The sequence below is a fragment of the Neoarius graeffei genome, chromosome 11 (assembly GCF_027579695.1).
Source record: "Neoarius graeffei isolate fNeoGra1 chromosome 11, fNeoGra1.pri, whole genome shotgun sequence".
In the NCBI taxonomy this organism is placed as follows: Eukaryota; Metazoa; Chordata; class Actinopteri; order Siluriformes; family Ariidae; genus Neoarius; species Neoarius graeffei.
Window position 1 is genome coordinate 80,207,384 of NC_083579.1, and position 24,114 is coordinate 80,231,497.

Consider the following 24,114-nt stretch of genomic DNA (forward strand, 5'->3'; position numbering starts at 1 on the left):
CATGAACTGCTCACTTCAGGTCCTTCCACAACATTTCGATTGGATTAAGGTCAGGACTTTGACTTGGCCATTCCAAAACATTAACTTTATTCTTCTTTAACCATTCTTTGGTAGAACGACTTGTATGCTTAGGGTCGCTGTCTTGCTGCATGACTCACCTTCTCTTGAGATTCAGTTCATGGACAGATGTCCTGATATTTTCCTTTAGAATTTGCTGGTATAATTCAGAATTCCTTGTTCCAACAATGATGGCAAACCATCCTGGCCCAGATGCAGCAAAACAGGCCCAAACCATGATACTACCACCACCATGTTTCACAGAAGGGATAAGGTTCTTATGTTGGAATGCAGTGCTTTCCTTTCTCCAAACATAACGCTTCTCATTGAAACCAAAAAGTTCTATTTTGATCTCATTTGTCCACAAAACATTTTCCAATAGCCTTCTGGCTTGTCCACATGATCTTTAGCAAACTGCAGATGAGCAGCAATGTTCTTTTTGGAGAGCAGTGGCTTTCTCCTTGCAACCCTGCCATGCACACCATTGTTGTTCAGTGTTCTCCTGATGGTGGACTCATGAACATTGGCTAATGTTAATGTGAGAGAGGTCTTCAGTTGCTTAGAAGTTACCTTGGGGTCCTTTGTGACCTCGCCGATTATTACACACCTTGCTCATGGAGTGATCTTTGTTGGTCGACCACTCCTGGGGAGGGTAACAATGGTCTTGAATATCCTCCATTTGTACACAATCTGTCTGACTGTGGATTGGTGGAGTCCAAACTCTTTAGAGATGTTTTTTTAACCTTTTCCAGCCTGATGAGCATCAACAACGCTTTTTCTGAGGTCCTCAGAAATCTCCTTTGTTCGTGTCATGATACACTTCCACAAACATGTGTTGTGAAGATCAGACTTTGATAGATCCCTGTTCTTTAAATAAAACAGGGTGCCCACTCACACCTGATTGTCATCCCATTGAATGAAAACACCTGACTCTAATTTCACCTTCAAATTAACTGCTAATCCTAGAAGTTCACATACTTTTGCCACTCACAGATATGTAATATTGGATCATTTTCCTCAATAAATAAATGACCAAGTATAATATTTTTGTCTCATTTGTTTAACTGGGTTCTCTTTATCTACTTTTAGGACTTGTGTGAAAATATGATGATGTTTTAGGTCATATTTATGCAGAAATATAGGAAATTCTAAAGGGTTCACAAACTTTCAAGCACCACTGTACACTGCCGACGTCATGACGTCACGGTGCAAGAACATAATTCTGACCCCCCAATGTTGACATGAAGTTGGCGCCTATGGGTGGGAGGCAGCAGTTTGGAGCTGGACATGTCTTACAGGAAGCATGGTTGGGCTTTGCTTCCCCATTGGTAGCTGTATTCATTTTCAGAGGCTTCTAGAGTCTAAGATCGGTATCTTCTGTACACTTTTCTGAAGCTTCAGGAGCTTGAAAGATGCATTCTGTTTCCTTAGTTTTCAGAGCAAGATATAGAGTCCTAGTCAAAAGTTTGGACACCCCTTCTAATTAAATGTTTGTTTGTTTTATTTATTTATTAAAAGACACGTCATGTCTTAATGTAATGATGGATATCGTTTCTCTTTACTTAGTTGTTTTGGTTCTTGACATAATATGGATTGCTACAGTTGTGGAATAGGGCAATTTACTGTATTTTTATTATTTGCTATTTACTGTTTGATCTCAAACGCATTAAGAAGGCAAGAAACTTGCCCACTAATTACCTTTTGATGAGATATACCTGTTAATTGAACAGCATTCCAGGTGACTCCCTCATGAAGCTGGTTAAGATAATGACAATCGTGTGCAAAGCATCATCAACAGAAATGCTGGCTACGCTGAAGAATCTAAAATATGAAACATATTTTGTTTGAGAATAAGTAGGGGTGTACAAACTTTTGACTGGTACTGTACTCACTGGATTCATTTTGTATGAAGAAGTAAATGGTGAGCTTGTGAGACTGGGAGGGACTTGCCAATTACTAAATTGGGAGGGAAAACAAAAAAACCAACTGTGATTAGGGGGCGGCATGGTGGTGTAGTGGTTCGCAGTGTCGCCTCACAGCAAGAAGGTTCTGGGTTCGAGCCCCGTGGCCGGCGAGGGCCTTTCTATGTGGAGTTTGCATGTTCTCCCCGTGTCCGTGTGGGTTTCCTCCGGGTGCTCCGGTTTCCCCCACAGTCCAAAGACATGCAGGTTAGGTTAACTGGTGACTCTAAATTGAGCGTAGGTGTGAATGTGAGTGTGAATGGTTGTCTGTGTCTATGTGTCAGCCCTGTGATGACCTGGCGACTTGTCCAGGGTGTACCCCGCCTTTCGCCCGTAGTCAGCTGGGATAGGCTCCAGCTCGCCTGCGACCCTGTAGAACAGGATAAACAGCTTCAGATAATGGATGGATGGACGGATGAATTGTGATTAGGGGTGTGTGATCTGGCAGAAAGACCATAGGGTCAATCCGTGTGAAATCACCAGAGGCCTCGCCACTGACCATCTCAGATTTGCTTCATACTTTCTGGAAATATTGTCAGTGTGCCCAATAAATAGTGTACAAAATTTTAGGCTTGTAACTTCATTAGTTTCTGAGATATAGGGGCTTTAAAAAAGGGACGTGGCCCCAATTTCACTGTTAAAATGCGTGCTACAGAAAACGGACCTAACTTCCATAAGTCATTACTTTTAAACTATTCATGCAAGATGCATGAAATTTTAAGGATTGTTCTTCAATGCCAGATGCCTTTAAATACTAAAATAGAAAGTTCACAGTTCAATATTTGCCAAGTTATGGCTTGCTGAAAATCATAAAAAAAAGTGCTTTGGAGCAACTTTGACGCCCCATATCTTCACATTAAAGCACACCAGATCTTTCAAATTTATTTATTACTCATGTTATAGTACTCTTTAGGCAACTAGGTATGTGTTCAAAAGAAATCAAACTTTCTGATTTATTAGGCTTTAAAAATTAAAAAAACATTTTGCGCCTATAATTCAAATGCATATTACAAATGTATGACTAAGTCTACCATAAAAACAATTATACTGTACCACTGGAAAGAGCTTGTTTTGATTAGCAAATGCACAAAATATGAAGTTGGTACCCTAAACCTGTTAGGACTGGGGACTGTCTTGGCCTCTAGAGACCGCTGTTATGTTTTTTTTCTTGTCATGTTTGTTTTGGGCCTCTAGAGGTCGCCACTGCTTCTGTGTTTTGTGTTTGTTTTGATTGCCTGTTTAGTCCTCATTATTGTCACCTGTTTCCCATTTAGCTTGTGTATAAATACTTCCTCAGTTTGGTCCCCAGTCACGGAGTCTTTGTGCTACCTATGGTTTGTTTCCTCTGTCCCGTGTACCTTGCTCATGCTCTTGTGTTTTTTGGTATTTTGTTTTCTTTGGATTTTGTTCTACCTTTTTGGATCTTCTGAGCGTTTTGCATTTTGTCTTTTCTTTTCTTATCTTTGGACTTTGTACTACCTTTTTGGATCTTCTGAGCGTTTTGCATTTTGCCTCTTCTTTTCTCATTTTTGGACTTTGAACCTTTGGATCATACTTCTCATCTCATTATCTCTAGCCACTTTATCCTGTTCTACAGGGTCGCAGGCAAGCTGGAGCCTATCCCAGCTGACTACGGGCGAAAGGCGGGGTACACCCTGGACAAGTCGCCAGGTCATCACAGGGCTGACACATAGACACAGACAACCATTCACACTCACATTCACACCTACGCTCAATTTAGAGTCACCAGTTAACCTAACCTGCATGTCTTTGGACTGTGGGGGAAACCGGAGCACCCGGAGGAAACCCACGTGGACACGGGGAGAACATGCAAACTCCGCACAGAAAGGCCCTCGCCGGCCACGGGGCTCGAACCCGGACCTTCTTGCTGTGAGGCGACAGTGCTAACCACTACATCACCGTGCCGCCCCTGGATCATACTTTTGTTTTTTTTTTTGCCTTGGATTTTTTACTCTGTAAATAAACTGGTTTTTTTTTTTTTTTTGTACTCTACTATCGTCTCACGCCTCTGCACTTGAGTCAATCCCCTGGTGGCCTAGTGGGGGTTTGCTGGATCACTACACCAGCGACCTGGGTTCCAATCTCAGCAAAACCCTAACAAAACCAAGCTATAAATATTAAGGTATCATGTACGGCATGTTTTACGATAGATGGAAATGCTGTTTTAAGGCATATAATCTACTAGCAGACAAACTAGCAAAACATCATTTCATTGCCAAACACCAGAGTGCATATTTGAAGAATTTTAAGGAAAATCTGTCAGCAGATGAATGTATTATGCTTTTGGATTTTGCCGAAAACTATTCATTCTGTGTACAGGATTCTGCCCAGGGATACCACTGGGACAACAGCCAATGCACTCTTCATCCATTTGCAGTGTACGTTAGAGCAAAGAATGAAGATTGTGCAAAAGTAATGAAATGCATCTCTATCTGCATAATAAATGACTGCCTTAAGCATGATACAGTGGCCGTGCATGCATTCTTAAAAAGGTTTTACCATATGTATGCCATTTACATCCCCAGCTGAAAAAGTTCATTTACTTCAGTGATGGATCAGCAGCCCAATACAAAAACTATACAAATTTCAATAATCTAATAAGGCATGCAGATGATTTTGGACTTTTGGCAGAATGGCATTTCTTTGCCACTTCTCATGGTAAATCACCCTGTGATGGTATTGGAGGCACTGTAAAGCAGTCAGCAGCTCGAGCTAGCTTACAGGCAGTCATGAGTGATCACATACTAACCCCATCTGATCTGTTTTTGTGGGCAGAAAAACATATCAAGAACATCCATTTCATCTTGGTTGGTACAGGGGAAGTTATGGAGAGTGGAAAAGCATTGGAGACAAGATTTTCAAGGTCAGCTACTATTCCTGGAACAGGAGACAACCACTCATTCGTTCCAATCATGTCCAACCAGCTGCAGGTCAGCAGGGTGTCAGGTGGTCCTAGCTTCATTGTGGATATGAGTGGGAATCGGCCACAAGTAATGCATAAAACCCCTGTTAAATCAGCAGTCTCTCTGGCAGATACAATTCCTGGTAAATATGCTGTATGTTTGTGTGACACAGTGGTGGATAGGCGACATTCGTGCATTATCAGAGGAGGAACAAGATGTACAAGTAACATTTATGCATCCTCATGGTCCCTCTCAGACTTACAGCTGGCGAGAGAGGAGAGAGGATAACTGTTGGGTCCCTCTGGTGCATGTCATGAAAACCATTGATGCCCCACTTACATCAACTGGCAGGCAGTATAAACTTCCATCTGATGTGGAAAAGCAAATCAGTACACTGTTTAGGCTCTTCAAATAAAGTATTTTTAAGGTTGTTATTTTTCCTACACTGCAGGTTTGTAACTGTATTGTAATATGCCTTAAAACAGCATTTCCGTCTATCGTAAAACATGTCTTACTTGATACCATAATATTTATAGCTTGGTTTAGGGTACCAATTTCATATTTTGTGCATTTGCTAATCAAAACAAGCTCTTTCCAGTGGTATAATTGTTTTTATGGTAGACCTTGTCATACATTTGTAATATGCATTTGAATTATAGGCGCAAAATTTATTTATTTATTTATTTATTTATTTATTTATTTTTTATTTTTAAAGCCTAATAAATCAGAAAGTTTGATTTCTTTTGAACACATACCTAGTTGCCTAAAGAGTACTATAACATGAGTAATAAATAAGAAAATTTGAAAGATCTGGTGTGCTTTAATATGGAGATATGGGGCGTCAAAGTTGCGCCACAGCACATTTTTTTTATGCCTCCGCCACCTTAAGGTGCAGGAGGCATGGTGCAGGAGGCATTATGTTTTTGGGTTGTCCGCCCGTGCGTGCGTGCGTCCGTGCGTGCGTGCGTCCGTGCGTGCGTGTGTCCGTCCCGAAACCTTGTGAACACGATATCTCAAAGGCTAATGAAAGGAATTTCACCAAACTTTCACCATTTGTGCGCTTTGGGACAAACGTGAACTGATTAGATTTTGAGATTAAAAGGTCTAAGGCCAAGGTCGTTGTGCGGTCAAATGTCTGTCCGAAAACCTTGTGAATGCAATATCTCCAAGGCTAATGAAAGGAATTTCACCAAACTTTCACCATTTGTGTATTTGGGGACAAAGATGAAATGATTAGATTTTGAGGTTAAAAGGTCACAGGTCAAGATTACTGAGAGGTCAAATGTCCACCCCCAAACTTTGTGAACAGCATATCTCAAAGACTAATGCAAGGAATTTCACCAAACTTTCACCATTTGTGCACTTTGGGACAAAGATGAAATGATTAGATTTTGAGATCAAAAGGTCTAAGGTCAAGGTCACTGTGAGGTCAAATGTCTGTCCGAGAACCTTGTGAACACAATATCTCCAAGGCAAATGAAAGGAATTTCACCAAACTTTCACCATTTGTGCGCTTTGGGACAAACATGAACTGATTAGATTTTGAGGTTAAAAGGTCACAGGTCAAGATTACTGTAAGGTCAAATGTCCATCCCCAAATCACAACTTAATAAGGTGTGTAGTCTACCAGGCGGAGGCATCCCCATCAATGCCATTGGCGTTGAGTTCTATCTAGTTTTTTAATGATTTTCAGCAAGCCATAACTTGGTAAATATTGAACTGTGAACTTTCTATTTTAGAATTTAAAGGCGTCTGACATTGAAGAACAAGCCTTGATAATTTCACGTATCTTGCATGAATAGTTTAAAAGGAATGACTTATGGAAGTTAGGTCCGTTTTCTATAGCATGCGTTTCAACAGTGAAATTGGGGCCACACCCCTTTTTAAAAGCCCTTATATCTCAGAAACTAATGAAGGTACAAGCCTAAAATTTTGTACGCTGTTTATTGGGCACACTGACAATATTTCCAGAAACTATGAAGCAAATCTGAGATGGTCAGTGGCGAACATTTTTCTAAATCTGGTGATTTTGGGGCGGAATTACCCCATATTGAGGTTCGAATGATGATGATGATGATAAGTTCAATTTACATAGTGCCTTTCTCAAACCCAAGGTCGCTTTACAATTACAAAAAAAAAAAAATAATGATGTTGATCCATGATCTGACTTATTTATTTATTTATTTATTTATTTATTTTTCTTACTTCTTTTAAAATGTTACAACCAAGCTATAAATAGTTTTGAATTTGTCTATTTGGACCTGATTAAAGACAGTGTAACATGAATAATGCCAAACTAATTTCAAAATACGTGTGCCACTTTATTATAAACTTTTGGTAAATTGAGAAACAGTACAAAAATATAAATGGCATAAGTATCAGATTTAAGTCATCAGAACTTAAAGTAGCCAGAACAGTTGCCTGCTGTTGAGTTGCTATTTGTAAAGATGAACTTTCAGCATGTTATTTGGGATGGTTTTTATTTAAGATGGTTGAAGGTTTATGGGATTACCTCCAGTCATCCCAACAGTTCCCCTGCAGCCTTTGCAGATAACATTGATTGCTGAGCATGTGATCGGGAGAAACCAAAATATTTCTGAGCTACAGAAATGGATCCTTTTTTGGCCCCAAGGGCCAGATTTGCTAATGATTTGCAGTGTGCACAAATCCTCTTTTGGCATTCAAAAAAGAAAGAAGAGAGAAGAGACACTGCGAGTGTGCAGTTGATCAGAGCAGAGCTTGAGCGTGTGCAGAATACATTTGTGTTTGCTCAGATTAATATTTTCTCTCTTAAAATATAATTTGTGTTTGTGATAGTCATTGCGCAATGCATGCACTTTCATCTCATTATCTCTAGCCGCTTTATCCTTCTACAGGGTTGCAGGCAAGCTGGAGCCTATCCCAGCTGACTACGGGCGAAAGGCGGGGTACACCCTGGACAAGTCGCCAGGTCATCACAGGGCTGACACATAGACACAGACAACCATTCACACTCACATTCACACCTACGCTCAATTTAGAGTCACCAGTTAACCTAACCTGCATGTCTTTGGGGGAAACCGGAGCACCCGGAGGAAACCCACGCGGACACGGGGAGAACATGCAAACTCCGCACAGAAAGGCCCTCGCCGGCCCCGGGGCTCGAACCCAGGACCTTCTTGCTGTGAGGCGACAGCGCTAACCACTACACCACCGTGCATGCACTTTGTTGGTCATTATTAAAATGAACTCTCTGCATCTGGGATTGTTAATTTGCACATGCTTAGCAGATGACCCATAGAACTGGCCACTCCCATCCCCCCCATTTGCAGCCTGATGCTACAGGTAAGTCAAGTCAAGTCAACTTTATTGTCAAATATGCTATACATGCTTGACATACAGCACAGATGAAATTACAGTCCTCTCTGACCCACGGTGCAAACAGGCAATGCAATAAATATAGTTAAATATAATTATTTATTTATTATTTAATATATTTAAATATAGTTCAGTCTTGGATCAAATTGTAAAATATTACACTACACCATGCACCAGGCTTCTGTTATTAGTACAATATTTACTCACCATTTGAAATCAATCAATTATACTTTTTTTACTTTATGTATAGATCCTAGGTTACATTTTATTCGTTTCTTATTTTCACTTGTTAACTTATATTTTGTTATTTGCAATTGACATTGTTTATATTTATTTCAGTTATGATACCAGTTACAGTTTAATTTATAATTTTGTTACCAATTATTATATTATTATTATTATTATTATTATTATTATTATTATTATTATTATTATTATCTTTGTTATTATTTGTTATTATTTACTATTGTTAATATAGTTATTCTCTAATTTGTTAAATTTGTATTAATTACTTGTTAATTTAAATAGGGGGAGACTTAGAACTTTGTGCTTTTTTTCTTCCCCAGCACATTTTCTGTTTTTGTTCCATTTATGTTTTCTTGTAAATCTCTTTTATCATGTGCAAATAAATAAATAAATAAATAAATAATACAAACAGTATAAACACTCTAGATAAGAACTAGACATAGACTAAACAAACACACACACACACACACACACACACACACACACACACACACGCGCATACATACATATTGAAGCAAATAAACATTCAAGGGCACTTGAGGTATAGCAGGTAAACATGAAATAAGCAGAATAAACAAACTAATAGCTATTAAGATGAGGTAGTGTGGAATAGTGCAAATGAGTGAGGTAAAGTGAAATGTGCAGTCCCTGAGTTCAGTGTGTTAATGAACGTTGAAAGTATGTATATTTATATATATATGTGCGTGTGTGTGTGTGTGTGTGTGTGTGTGTGTTGGGGGGGGGACTGTGAGGGTGACGTCAGATGCTGAAGGGGGGGCAGGGGGGTGTGCGAGCAGAATCTGTGGCAGGGGGCAGAGGGGGGAGGAGGGGCAGAACAGGGAGGGAGTTGAGCCTCCTGACTGCCTGGTGAAAGAAACTGTCCTTGAGCCTGCTGGTTTTGGCCCGGAGACTCCGCAGTCTCCTCCCCGACGGCAGCAGGCTGAAGAGGCTGTGAGATGGGTGGGTGGGGTCACCTGCAATCCTGATGGCTTTGCGGGTGAGGCGGGAGTTATAGATATCCATAAGAGAAGGGAGAGAGACACCAATGATCCTCTCAGCTGCTCTCACGATGCACTGCAGAGTCTTGCAGCAGGACACGGTGCAGGCGCCGTACCACACGGTGATGCAGCTGGTCAGGATGTTCTCGATGGTGCCTCTGTAGAAAGTGTGCATGATGGGGGCCGGGACTCTTGCTCTCCTCAGTTTGCGGAGGAAGTACAGACGCTGTTGGGCTTTTTTGGCCAGTGATGCGGTGTTGTTGCTCCAGGACAGGTCTTCAGAGATGTGCACACCCAGAAACTTGGTGCTGCTCACCCTCTCCACTGCAGGACTGTCGATAGATAGTGGAGCATGACGGGTGTGCGCTCTCCTGAAGTCCACAACAATCTCCTTCATCTTCTCCACATTCAGGCGGAGATTGTTGTCCTTGCACCACATGGCCAAGCGGCTCACCTCACTCCTGTAGATTGTCTCATTGCCATTGTTGATGAGACCCACTACAGTCGTGTCATCCGCAAACTTAATGAAGAGATTTGAGCTGGATGTTGGTGTGCAGTCGTGGGCCAGCAGAGTGAAGAGGAGGGGGCTCAGCACACATCCTTGGGGGGCCCCCGTGTTCAATGTGATGATGCTGGAGGAGTTGCTGCCGACCCGTACAGCCTGTGGTCTCCCCGTCAGGAAGTCCAGCAGCCAGTTGCACAGGGAGGTGTTGAGTCCCAGCTGGTCCAGTTTATGAATGAGCTGCTGCGGAATGATTGTGTTGAATGCTGAGCTGAAGTCTATGAACAGCATTCTGACATACAAGTCTTTTTTCTCCAGGTGGGTGAGGGCTGAGTGGAGGGCAGTGGAGATGGCGTCATTGGTCAAACAGTTGGACTGATATGCAAACTGGAAAGGGTCCAGGGCGGGGGGGAGGGCAGACTTGATATGCCGCATGACTTCCCGCTCGAAGCACTTCATGAGGATGGGAGTGAGTGTGACGGTCTCCGTGTACTCCTGGAGATCTGTGGAGTTGTTGTAGGTGGCCGCCTGTCTGAACATGCTCCAGTCAGTGGTCGAAAAACAGTCCTGGAGTGCCTCTGATGACCCCTCTGGCCACACACATATCTGCTTTTTAGCTGGTTTGGTGACTTTAACCAGCGGCCTGTATGCTGGCATTAGCATAACATTCTCTCTGCTTAGCAAATCTGTCCCCAAGCCTTCTTCATGTGCCATGCTGTCTTCTCTTTACAAAATAAGTTACACCTCCAAGACCCATAGTACATCCAATGAGTGTCATCATACTTTGTTTCAACCAATCATGCTTTTGCTTAGTTCATGTGGAGTAGGAAAGTTTGGACAGTGCTTTGATTGATTTGATTGATTAACACAATCTGTATGATTCCTCTGAAGAGCAGATCATATGCCAGATAAAGATTGTCCACAATATAGGATTGTCGGATCACCCAGCCCAACTAATAATTTTTACAGCCCTGTTTCCCAAAAGTTGGGACGCTGTGTAACCTGTAAATAAAAACAGAATATGAAGATTTTCAAATGATGGAAACCCTATATTTCATTGGAAATTGTCCAAAGACAAAATATCAAATGTTGAAACTGAGAAGTTTTACTGTTTTTTGAAAAATATATGTTCATTTTGAATTTGGTATCAGTAACACATTTCAGAAAAGTTGGGACAGGGGCAACAAAAGACTAAAAAAGTTGTGTAATGCTAAAAACCCCTAATTAGGTTAATTGTCAGCAGGTCAGTAAGATGATTGTGTATAAAAAGAGCATCCCAGAGAGGCGGAGTCTCAAAAGTAAAGATGGGGCGGGGTTCACCGCTCTGTGAAAGACTGCGTGGGCAAACAGTGCAACAATTTAAGAATAACGTTCCTCAATGTAAAACTGCACAGAATTTGGGGATCACATCGTCTTTGGTCCATAATATCATTAAAAGATTCAGAGAATCTGGAGAAATCTCTGTATGTGAGAGACAAGGCTGAAAACTGACACTGGATGCCTGTGATCTTCAGGCCCTCAGGAGACACTGCATTAAAAGCAGACACGTGTCTGTAGTGGAAATCACTGTATGGGCTCAGGAACACTTCAGAAAACCATCGTCTGTGAAAACCCTTCATTACTGCATCCACAAATGCAAGTTAAAACCAGATATAAACAATATCCAGAAACCCCGCCCCCTTCTCTTGGCCTGAGCTCTTTTTCGATGGACTGAGATGAAATGGAAAACTGTCCCGAGGTCTGACGAATCAAAAGTAGAAATTCTTTTTAGAAATCATGGACCCCACGTCCTCCAGGCTAAAGAGGAGAGGGACCATCCGGCTTGTTATCAGTGCACAGCTCAAAAGCAGCATCTGTGATGGTATGAGGGTGCGTTAGTGCACATGACATGGGTAGCTTGTACATCTGGGAAGGCATCATTAATGCTGAATGATATAAACACGTTTCAGAGCAATATGCTGCCATCCAGACAAAATCTTTTTCAGGGAAGGCTTTCTTTCTTTCAGCAAGACAACGCCAAACTGCTTTCTGCACATATTACAACTGCATGGCTCTGTAGTAAGAGTCCGGGTGCTAAACTGGCCTGCTGCAGTCCAGACCTGTCTCCCATTTAAAACATATGGTGCATTATAAAGCGCAAAATATGACAAAGATGTGAGACCCCGAACTGCTGAGTAACTGAAATTGTATATCAGGTGAGAATGGGACGACATTTCTCTTTCAAAACTACAACAATTGGTCTCCTCAGTTCCCAAACGTTTAGAGTGTTGTTAAAAGTAGAGGTGATGCAACACAGTGGTAAACACGCCCCATTCCAGCTTTTCTGAAACATGTTGCTGACATCAAATTCAAAATGAGCATATATTTTTCAAAAAAACAAAATTTCTTAGTTTCAACTTTTGATATGTTGTCTTTGTACTATTTTCATTTCAATGAAATATAGGGTTTCCATGATTTTGCAAATTATCGCATTTTGTTTTTATTTACAGTTTACACAGTGTCCTAACTTTTTTTGGAATTGGGGTTGTACATGACTAAATGTATTACTGCTTCTGAGTAATGACCAAATAGACAGTATTTGTTAGATTGCTGAAATGCTTGTACATAGTTTCCTCCCAACCTCAAATATGCCAGTATGGAAGTCCAGTGACGGTCTCTGTTGACTGGATGTGTTTCTCGACCCAGAAGTGACAATGGCTAAGTTTACATGCAAAGCTTGTCACCAGTATGAATGAATTCATTCCAAGTGCAGATTCTGAACGAGGTGTTTGTGTCCTAACTTGAACCCTCTGTCGCAGTCCTCCTTTATATATTTACATGTTATATATAACCTAATCCAAAGTTATGTTTGAGTAGTGCGAGGTTTAGCGCCAACTTTACCATAAAAAACATGCAGCGTGTGAGTCGGATCAGCGTGTTATCCTTTTCTAGCAGTACACTGGTGATCCATTCCACCTGCGTAACGGAATTCAACTTATCAGACATTTTAAAACCATATAAATAAATGAATGACTTTATCATGGCAAGTCTGTTATAAGATTAGTCAGGACACTGTTGGGTTTCTGTGTGTAGAGTATCATGACTATGTGTTTAGCTGCTGGTGAACAGGGTGATGAGAAAGGGAAGGGTGTGAGCTCTCTACTGGGCAAACTGACAGCAGAACTCAAGCTTTTTTTTAATAGTAAAATACTGTACACAACTTCCACAATAAAATTATAACATTTAAACCTAGTAGGCTCGGTAAATAAAGAAATAATGAAAATATGAAACACTGCAAATTCCTAAAGTCCTGAGTGTCTACTTTCATATGATCTATGATGTAACCAGTACCACGAAGTGTGACATCATGAATAAATTTAATGAGCATAGAAATAGCCTTTGGATTGACCTGGAAAGGTTTACTCTTCTTAATGAGGAGTTTATTTGCATTTTCTGCTCCTCCTTGAGTGATCAGTTAACAGGTTATTAATGGGTTATTAGGCTGTATGTAAATGTAGCCAGTGAGAGGTTCTTCAAAATACACATCACTTGCTGATAGTAATAACTTGTTTTATTAGATGTTTGTTAACCGGCAACACGCGCTATTTAAATAAGGCATTAATTGATTAGTTAAACAGATTTAACACAGTTGTGTATTTTGAGGTGTGTATGTGTGTTGTGTGCAGGTCTGGATGCATGTCTGCAGCAGTATGAATTTGAACAGTGGCAGTTGTGTGGGGTGGATCTGCTGCAGTTATCATCACAGCACTTCAAACAGCTCGGCGTGCACAAGATCGGACACCAGGAGCTCATCCTGGACGCCGTGGAGAAACTCTGCTCTCTGGTACCTCTTCCTACCTCTGCTGTGTGTGTGTGTGTGTGTGTTTTGAGTACACGTGTATGGTGTCTGTAAAGTCACGACTGGTATTCCTACCTAGAGGCCTCCAGAAACCTCCCTGAGAACAAACACTTGCATACAAAAGCAAATGTGTACATTTAAGTATCAAGGGAAAAAAACAAAATGATGTTTGTGTGTGGAATGTGTGTGAGATAAATGTCTGGGTCGCTCTAATCACGTTTTCTGCTCAGCAATACAAGCATTTTTTTTCCCTGTGAGTATTTTAGGCAGTGAATTTTTAACTCTTTTTATTTAGGTGAGTATGAGAGCATACCGCTAAGCAGAGAGAGACAGACAGATGGACGCACAGACAGACAGATGGATGAACAGACACATACATACACGCGCACAAACACACACAGACAGACAGACGCACGCACGCGCACAAACGGACGCGACAGACAGACAGACAGACACGCACACGCGTACAGACAGACAGACACGCGTACAGACAGACGTGCGTGCAGACAGACAGACGAGTGCAGACAGACAGACAGATGCACAGACAGACACACATGTGCACGTGCGCACACAGACAGATGCACAGACAGACATGCATGCACACAGGCAGGCCGGCACGGACGGACGCACGGACAGCAGGAGGACGCACGCACAGAAGGATGCACGCAGGCACGCACGGACGGAAGGACACATGCATGCACACGCACGCACGGACAGAAGGACGCACGCACGGAAAGGCGCACGCAGGCACGCACGGACAGAAGGACGCACGCACGGAAAGGCGCATGCAGGCACGCACAGACGGACAGAAGGACGCACGCACGGAAAGGCGCATGCAGGCACGCACGGACGGACGGAAGGACGCACGCAGGCAGGCACAATGCACGCACGCACGCACGGACAGAAGGACGCACGCATGCATGGACGGAAGGGCGGATGTACGCACGCACGGAAGGGCGGACGCAGGCACGCACGGACAGAAGGACACGCATGCACGCACGCATGCATGGACAGAAGGACGCACGCATGCACTCACAGAAGCACGCATGCACGGACAGAAGGATGCACGCACAGATGGACAGAAGGACGCACAGAAGGACGCACGCATGCACAGACGGACGCGCGCACAGATGGACAGAAGGACGCACGTATGGACAGAAGGGCATACAGAAGGACGCACGCACGGACAGAAGGACGCACACGCAGAAGGAAGGATGGACGCACGGACAGACAGACGGACGGATGCACGCACGCACGGACAGACGGTTGGAAGGACGCATGCAGACATGGACAGCTGGACGCACGCATGGAGGGAAGGACGCGCACAGAGATGGAAGGATGCACGCACGGACGGATGGAAGGACGCACGCACGGACAGAAGGATGCACGCACAGACAAACAGACAGACAGAAGGATGCATGCACAGACAGACAGAAGGACGCACGCACAAACAGACAGACAGAAGGACGCACGGACAGACAGACAGACAGACAGAAGGACGCACGTACAGACAGACAGAAGGATGCACCCACAGACAGACAGGCAAGGATGCACAGACAGACAGACAGACAAACAGACACAGAAGGACGCACGCACAGACAGACAGAAGGACAAACAGACAGACAGACGGACGCATGCACAGACAGAAGGATGCACAGACAGACGGACAGATGCACGCACGCACAGACAGAAGGACGCACGCACAGACAGACAGAAGGACGCACGCACAGACAGAGAGAAGGACGCACGCACACACAGACAGACGGACAGGACGCACACACAGACAGACAGACAGACAGACAGGACGCACGCACGCACAGGCAGACAGAAAGACGCACGCACAGACAGACAGAAGGACGGACTCACAGACAGACAGAAGGACAGACTCACAGACAGACAGAAGGAAGGACGCACGCACAGACAAGGAAGTGCGCACAGACAGACAGAAGGAAGGATGCACGCACAGACAGACAGAAGGAAGGACGCACGCACAGACAGAAGGAAGTGCGCACAGACAGACAGAAGGAAGGGCGCGTGCATGCACGCACGCACAGATGGACAGAAGGACGCACAGACAGGCAGGCATGCACGCACAGACACAGGCACGGATGCAAGCACGCACAGACAGAAGGACGCACGCACAGACAGAAGGACGCATGCATGCATGCATGTTTGCATGCACAGACAGAAGGACGCATGTACACATGCACGTTTGCATGCACAGACAGAAGGACGCATGCTTGCACGCACAGACAGAAGGACGATCGCACACACAGACAGAAGGACGCACGCTTGCATGGACGGACGGAGGGACGCACACACAAACAGACAGAGGTACGCACAGAGAGACGCACACATGCACAGAAGACAGACGCACGCACGCACAGGCAGACGCACAACGCACGCACAGACAGAAGGACGGACGCACGGATGGACGCACCAACAGAAGGACACACGCACGGATGGACGCACAGACAGAAGGACGGATGGACGCACGCACGGACAGGCAGGCAGGCACGCACGCACAGACAGAAGGACGCATGCACAGACAGTAGGACGCACAGACAGAAGGATGCATGCTAGCATGCACGCACAGACAAGGACACTTGCACGCACAGACAGAAGGACGGACGGAGGGATGCACGCACAGACGGATGCATGCACAGACAGAAGGACGCACGGACAGATGGATACATGCACAGACGCACACACAGACGCATGCACGAACAGACAGACGCACGCACACACAGACAGATGCACGCACAGATAGATGCGCGCATGCATAGATAGACGCACAGACAGACGCATGCAGAGACGCACAGACGGATGCATGCATGCACAGACAGGCACAGATGCACGTACAGACAGACGCATGGATAGAAGCACGCATGCACAGACGCACAGACAAACGCACCATGCTCAGACGCGCAGACAGACGCGCATGCACAGCCTGGCACGGATGGACGGACGCACACACAGACAGACGCATGCATGCACGTGCAGACGCACAGACAGAAGGACACACGCATGGACAGAAGGACGTATGCACGCTCGCAGGGACAGAAGGACGAACGCACGCACGGATGGACGGACAGACAGAAGGACGCACGCATGGACGGACGGACGCTCGCACAGACGGATGGACAGAAGGATGCACGGACAGTTGGACGGACGGACAGAAGGACGCACGCTTGGACGGACAGACAGAAGGACGGACAGAAGGACGCACGGACGGACAGAAGGACGACGGATGGACGGACGCACAGACAGAAGGACGCGCGCACGGACAGATGCACAGACAGAAGGACGCGTGCATGGACGGACGGACAGACAGAAGGACGCGCGCACGGACGGACGCACAGACAGAAGGATGCTCGCACGGACGGACGCACAGACAGAGGGACGTGTGCACGGATGTACAGACAGACAGATGCATGCATGGATGCACAGACAGATAGACAGATAGATGCACGCACAGACAGACAGACTTACGCACGCATGCACAGACAGACTCACGCACAGACAGACAGACGCACACATGCACAGACAGACAGACAGACGCACGCACAAACAGAGACAGACAGACTCACGCACAGACAGACAGACAGACTCACGCATGCATGCACAGACAGACTTACACACGCACAGGCAGACGCACGCACGCACAGACAGACAGACGCACACACAGACAGACAGACAGACTCACACATGCACAGACAGACAGATGCACGCACAGACAGACAGAAGCACAGACAGACTCACACACACACAGACGCACGCGCAGACAGCCGCACGCACGCACAGACAGACTGACACATGCACAGACGCACACACGCATGCACAGACAGACGCATGCACAGACAGACAGACGCACGCACTGACAGACGCACGCACGCACAGACAGACAGACAGTCTCATGCACGCACAAATAGACGCACACACACACAGACAGACATGCACAGACGCACGCACAGACACGCACACACAGACAGACGCACGCACAGACAGACAGAGACAGACAGACGCACGCACAGACAGACAGACATACGCACGCACAGACAGACGCACGCATGCACAGACAGATGCACATGGCACAGACAGATGCACATGCACAGACAGACACTTGCACGCACAGACAGAGAGACAGACGCACGCACAGACAGATGGACGCATGCACAGACAGACAGACTGATGCATGCACTCAGACAGACGCATGCACAGATGCATGCATGCACAGACGCACGCATGGACACACAGACAGACAGACAGAGACAGACAGACACATGCACAGACAGATGCACAGACAGACGCACGCACAGACAGATGCACGCACAGACATACAGACGCACACACACACAGACACGCACAGACAGACAGATGCACGCACAGACACATGCACGCACAGATGGACAGATGCACGCACGCACACAGACGCACGCATGCACAGACAGATGCACACACAGACACACAGACAGACGCATGCACAGATGCACGCACACACAGACACATGCACAGACACACATACAGACAGACGCACACATACACAGACAGACAGACAGACGCATGCACGCACAGACAGACAGACGCATGCACAGACTGACGCACGCACGCACAGACAGACAGACAGACAGATGCACAGACAGACGCATGCACAGACACAGACAGACAGACGCACGCATGCACAGATGCATGCACAGATGCACGCACGCATGCACGGACAGACAGACAGACAGACAGACACGCATGCACACACAGACAGATACACGCACGCACAGACAGACACACAGATGCATGCACGCAAAGACAGACAGATGCACGAACAGATAGGCAGACGCACGCATGCACAGACAGACGCACGCACGCACAGACAGACAGACGAACGCACAGACAGACGCACGCAGGCATGCACGCATAGACAGACGCACGCACAGACACATGAACACACGCACAGACAGACACACGCACGCACAGACACATGCACAGATGCATGCACGCGTGCACAGACAGACAGCTGGACGCATTCACAGACAGACGCACTCAGGCACGCACAGACAGACAGACACACGCACTCACAGACGCACGCACTCACAGACGGACACACAGACAGACAGATGCATGCACAGACAGACAGACAGACAGACAGACAAACGCACACACAGACAGACAGACAGATGCACAGACATACGCAGACGTGAGCGCACACCCACACACACAAACACAGGGTCGAATGCATGAACATGAAACCAGAGTAAAATCATGGCAGTGGTGACTCAGTGGATGTGGTTCTTATCTAGTGATTAGAAACTTGTTTGATGAGGTCCCATGATCTGCAGAGAGCCACTGCGAGTCCCGTAATCCTCAACTCCTCAGTAAGAGGCTGAAGTATTCTGTCGTCATTGGAAATGACTTTGGATAATTATTAGTGCTGTTTGAAGTGTGAATTGTCCAATCAGCCAATCATATGGCAGCAGTGTGAAGCATAAAATCATGCAGATAGAGGTCAAGAGCTTCAGTTCATCTTCACATCAAACATCAGAAAGGTAAAAAACATGAACTCAGTGACTTTGACCATGGTGTGGTGGTTTCAGAAACTGCTGACCTCCTGGGATTTTCACTCGAACAGTCTTGAGTTTACACAAAATGGTGTGAAAAACAAAACAAAATCAAAATCCAGTCTGTAGTAGATCTGCAACAGAGCCTGAACAGCTGAAGATTGGAAAAAAGATCAGGTGAATCCCCCCCCCCCAAACTGTTCAATTTTGGTGAACCAGAGCCCACTGTAGCCTCACATTCCTGTTCCTGATCTTGTAGACCATCTGAGATGCTTTTCTGCTCAGCATGATTGTAAAGTGTGGTTATTTGGGTGGTTTCCTGTCGGCTTGAACCAGTCTGCATTTTAATGGAATTTCTTATCTGTATCTGCATGAATTTATGGATTTTGCTGCTGCCACATGATTGGCTGGTTGGATAATTCCAGGTAATGAGCTGAGCAGGGGTATCAGTAATCCTGTTAAAGGGGCCGATGAATGTACTGCATCTGCATATGTTAAAAGTAATGTTAAGATTCAGTGATTCACCAAAATGAAAATTCTTGGCCAAAACAAACACATTTTAAAAACTCTGCATGTTTACTCACAACAAACAGCTTCACACAAAACTATTCAGCCCACTGATTAGATCATGCAATGAACAGCTCATTGTGCCATTTTGTTCCGAATTTTGTTTGCCTGCTTAAACCCAGCATGTGGATGTGCAGAGAGCCAATCAGACTGCAGCCTTCACCATTCTGAAGCTTGTAGACAGAAGAGTGTACAAAACATCACCCTCGATGTGGTCTGGGAGTCGGAGATGAACGTCTATATGTTTAATGTAATATGACATCATGGTTGTAAACTGAATGTGTGTGTGTTAATACAGACGTATGGTCTGACCGGGGAGAACGTGTGCAGTGTCACGCAGAAGCTGCGTGCTCTGGCTCAGTCGCTGCAGATGAGTATTCAGAGTCGATGGCATGTTCATACATACGATGGGCACAGAGCCACAAAAATGCCAAATCAGGAACTGCAGCTGGTACTGGATCTCATCATCGCAGCCAAGGCCCTGTATTCCCTGCTCAACAGGTACTACACACACGTGTATACACACACACACACACACACACACACACACACACACACACACACACAATGTAGCTTGTCATATTATTAGGAAAGCAGAAAGCATAATCAAGACCGAGAGCACAAAGTAATGTACACATTCTGACCAATCAGATTCGAGTATACATCAGTACTGTGGTGTAAGTTCCTCTCACATGCTGGATTTTAATTTGTTCGTTTATGTGAATTTATTTTAGTCATGGATAGAATAAATATTAGTTACTTGCCATTGTTGGTAAAGGGCGGCACGGTGGTGTAGTGGTTAGCGCTGTCGCCTCACAGCAAGAAGGTCCGGGTTCGAGCCCCGTGGCCGGCGAGGGCCTTTCTGTGCGGAGTTTGCATGTTCTCCCCGTGTCCGCGTGGGTTTCCTCCGGGTGCTCCGGTTTCCCCCACAGTCCAAAGACATGCAGGTTAGGTTAACTGGTGACTCTAAATTGCCTGTAGGTATAAATGTGTGTGTGATTGTTTGGTGCTGATCCTAAGCCTGGAAATGGGAGAGTTGTGGTGCAACATCCAGTGTAAAACTAGGTTCCAGTTAATGACAAGGTGTACAAGCTGGAAGAAGAAGGGCCATTGTTGGTTTAAAAAAAAAATTATGGACCTAGGGTAGGGCAATAATGTTCTGAGAAAAAAAATTCCAAAATTCTCTGGCATTAAAGTCATAAACTTTATCTCATCTCATTATCTGTAGCTGCTTTATCCTGTTCTACAGGGTCGCAGGCAAGCTGGATCCTATCCCAGCTGACTACGGGCGAAAGGCGGGGTTCACCCTGGACAAGTCGCCAGGTCATCACAGGGCTGACACATAGACACAGACAACCATTCACACTCACATCGAGTCAGCATGAAGATAGACTTCATCTCTAAATCATTGCAATTTGATGCAGTTTTCATTTCTGGATCTGATTGTTTATAAACGTGAGCCAGAACATTAGGATACTTTTAAATATTTAACATTTTAAACCATTATATTTAACTTGACGTCATAAAACAGGACTGTATGCAGCAAACTTGTGTCCAAATACCTGAATAAATCACTTCATCCATATTTACCTCCACCAGCTGTGTTGGAGGAGGTTCTGTTTTCGCCTCTCTTTGTTTTTGTTTCTGTTCCCAACGTAACTCAAAAAGTAGTGAACGGATTTTCATGAAATTTTGAGGAAAGGTGGGCCATGGATGGGCCAAACAACAATTAGATTTTGATGCAAATGCGGATATGTATGTGGCTCCAGGATTTTTTTTTTGTCTGTTCCCAGCGTAACTCAAAAAGTAGTGAATGGATTTGCATGAAATTTGGTGTACAGCTTTAGCATTATCCTAGGTTCAAGTGATTTTGATTTTGATGTGGCTTGGTGGAGATGTGCCCTCTACCGAGTGCCCTTCTGGTTGTATTTGCACTTGCTACCGAGAGTGAGTGTGTTCCTATTTTAAAATCTGCTCCTCATTGTCTCTTCTTCCCTTTGTTTGGCAAGTGGCCGCTTGTGTGACGTAGATCTTACGCTCTTTTGAGTCGTAAAGGGAAGTCAACATGGGCATCCTATAAACGACATCGCTTAGGTTCAGCTTCTCTGTTTCCTCACTGTGTGTGTGCATTACAGTCATAATACAGAACCCCTCATTTACAGAAACCTACAGTATAATTGAGCAAGATTAATTTTTTTTCTCCTTCTAAAAGGGGAGATGCTGTACACTTTATTTTATTTTACATTGTTTTAAATTATTCCCTGAGAAGCTTTTGTAAAATTTGCAAGTAAAGCCTTGGTTCTTTTATTCTCATGCTGTTTCAGCATGTCATGAAAACCCTACAGGATAAGGCAGGATGATTTTGCGGTTGTGACCTTAAAAAATCTTAAATATGTAAACGCTTGACTCTGATTGGCTAACATCTTTAAACGAGAACTCTGTCAGCCTCACCCACGGAATTAGTGGTGTACAGTTCGAGAACGAGTCGTTCTTTTGAATTACTCTTTTTAATGATTTGTTCGTACCGGATCACAAGCACAACTGAGTCTGACTTTTTTGTATTTCAGCTGCTCCTGGGCAACTGCATGCAATTGGTCAGAAACCTTTGGTATCACTACACAGTGCACATAATAACGAGCTAATAACAATCAACAAAGAGCAAGAGAGTGGGGACCAATGTGGACTCCTTTAAAAAACAAAAAAAACCAGTTCAGTTTCTGTTCAAAAGAATCAGTTCACTAAAATGAATCCAACTGCCCACCACGACATGGAATTGTTCTGCTACAGTTGTCACATTGCTGTTTTTGTGGGCTGTTTCACAATCAAGATTGTCTTTTTGAATAACACCAACTAACTCCTGCAACTAGGTCCAGTGTACAGTGTATATGCTGGAGCTTCTTCTACCTTATTGTACAGGGACACACCCACACCAGCCCTCCCTACAACGCTAATGTCTCTTATAAATACTGTATGTTTAAGAGTCAAATGCCAGCTGAGTTTTGACCTTGTGCTCATTTCATTTAATTCTACTTTAATTGTTACTCTTAGATTTTACTGGTTAAATTCAGAGTTGCATTTTTTCGCACTGACTCAATTTTACTTCAGGACATATTCAGCACTTTTATTCACAATAGAAAGATATTTAAGTGGAAGTTAAATTTTTTGTAAACGAAGTGCCTCTGACAGGATCCTTTATCCATCAAAAATATCCTCTCTGGAAATCACTCACCGTATGATGAGGTAGTAAATGATTTTTTAAAGAAAATCATTTACGGCACGGTGGTGTAGTGGTTAGCGCTGTCGCCTCACAGCAAGAAGGTCCGGGTTCGAGCCCCGTGGCCGGCGAGGGCCTTTCTGTGCGGAGTTTGCATGTTCTCCCCGTGTCCGCGTGGGTTTCCTCCGGGTGCTCCGGTTTCCCCCACAGTCCAAAGACATGCAGGTTAGGTTAACTGGTGACTCTAAATTGAGCGTAGGTGTGAATGTGAGTGTGAATGGTTGTCTGTGTCTATGTGTCAGCCCTGCGATGACCTGGCGACTTGTCCAGGGTGTACCCCGCCTTTCGCCCGTAGTCAGCTGGGATAGGATCCAGCTCGCCTGCGACCCTGTAGAAGGATAAAGCGGCTAGAGATAATGAGATGAGATGAGATTTGTCTCTTTTGAAGCAGAAGACTGTTCTGTTGTTGCTCAGTAAAAAACAGGACTTGAAACAGATGCAGGACACTTTTGCCACGGAGCTTCACATGTGGTTGAAATGTGAGTACGTCAAAAAGTGTCCTCTCCGGAAAACCACAGGGATCGTCACCACTTCAGTTGTTATTACAGTCACCACCATGTACACACATCGCTGCACAGGACTTAAAATTTTGTACTTAAAATCAGGCATTTCAACAGTTTTTCACTTTGTACATCTGACTCTTGTGGACTATAAGGAAGGTGGTCAATTTTAGAAATACACTATACGCCTCTTCTCACCACAAGTGGCATGCCCAGGATATGACCTGTAGTTCTGAAATTCTGCAGTTAATTTCCATCTCAAAAGGTCATTTTTGGCAGCAGGGAAACACAAAAATCTGAGGTTTAAATTTTTGGACTATCATGGACCTGAAAAGTGC

General features: G+C 44.7%; 1 protein-coding gene across 3 annotated transcripts in view; it reads left to right on the top strand.

Moving 5' to 3' along the window:
• The window catches only part of cnksr1 (connector enhancer of kinase suppressor of Ras 1), a 112,106-nt gene that overhangs the window by 23,872 nt on the left and 64,120 nt on the right, over positions 1-24,114 (top strand). For all 3 annotated transcript variants that reach the window (XM_060934767.1, XM_060934770.1, XM_060934768.1), the window contains exons 2-3: positions 13,711-13,868; positions 20,301-20,503. In XM_060934767.1, coding sequence (XP_060790750.1) covers positions 13,711-13,868; positions 20,301-20,503 — 361 coding nt within the window. The remainder of the gene's footprint in view (positions 1-13,710; positions 13,869-20,300; positions 20,504-24,114) is intronic.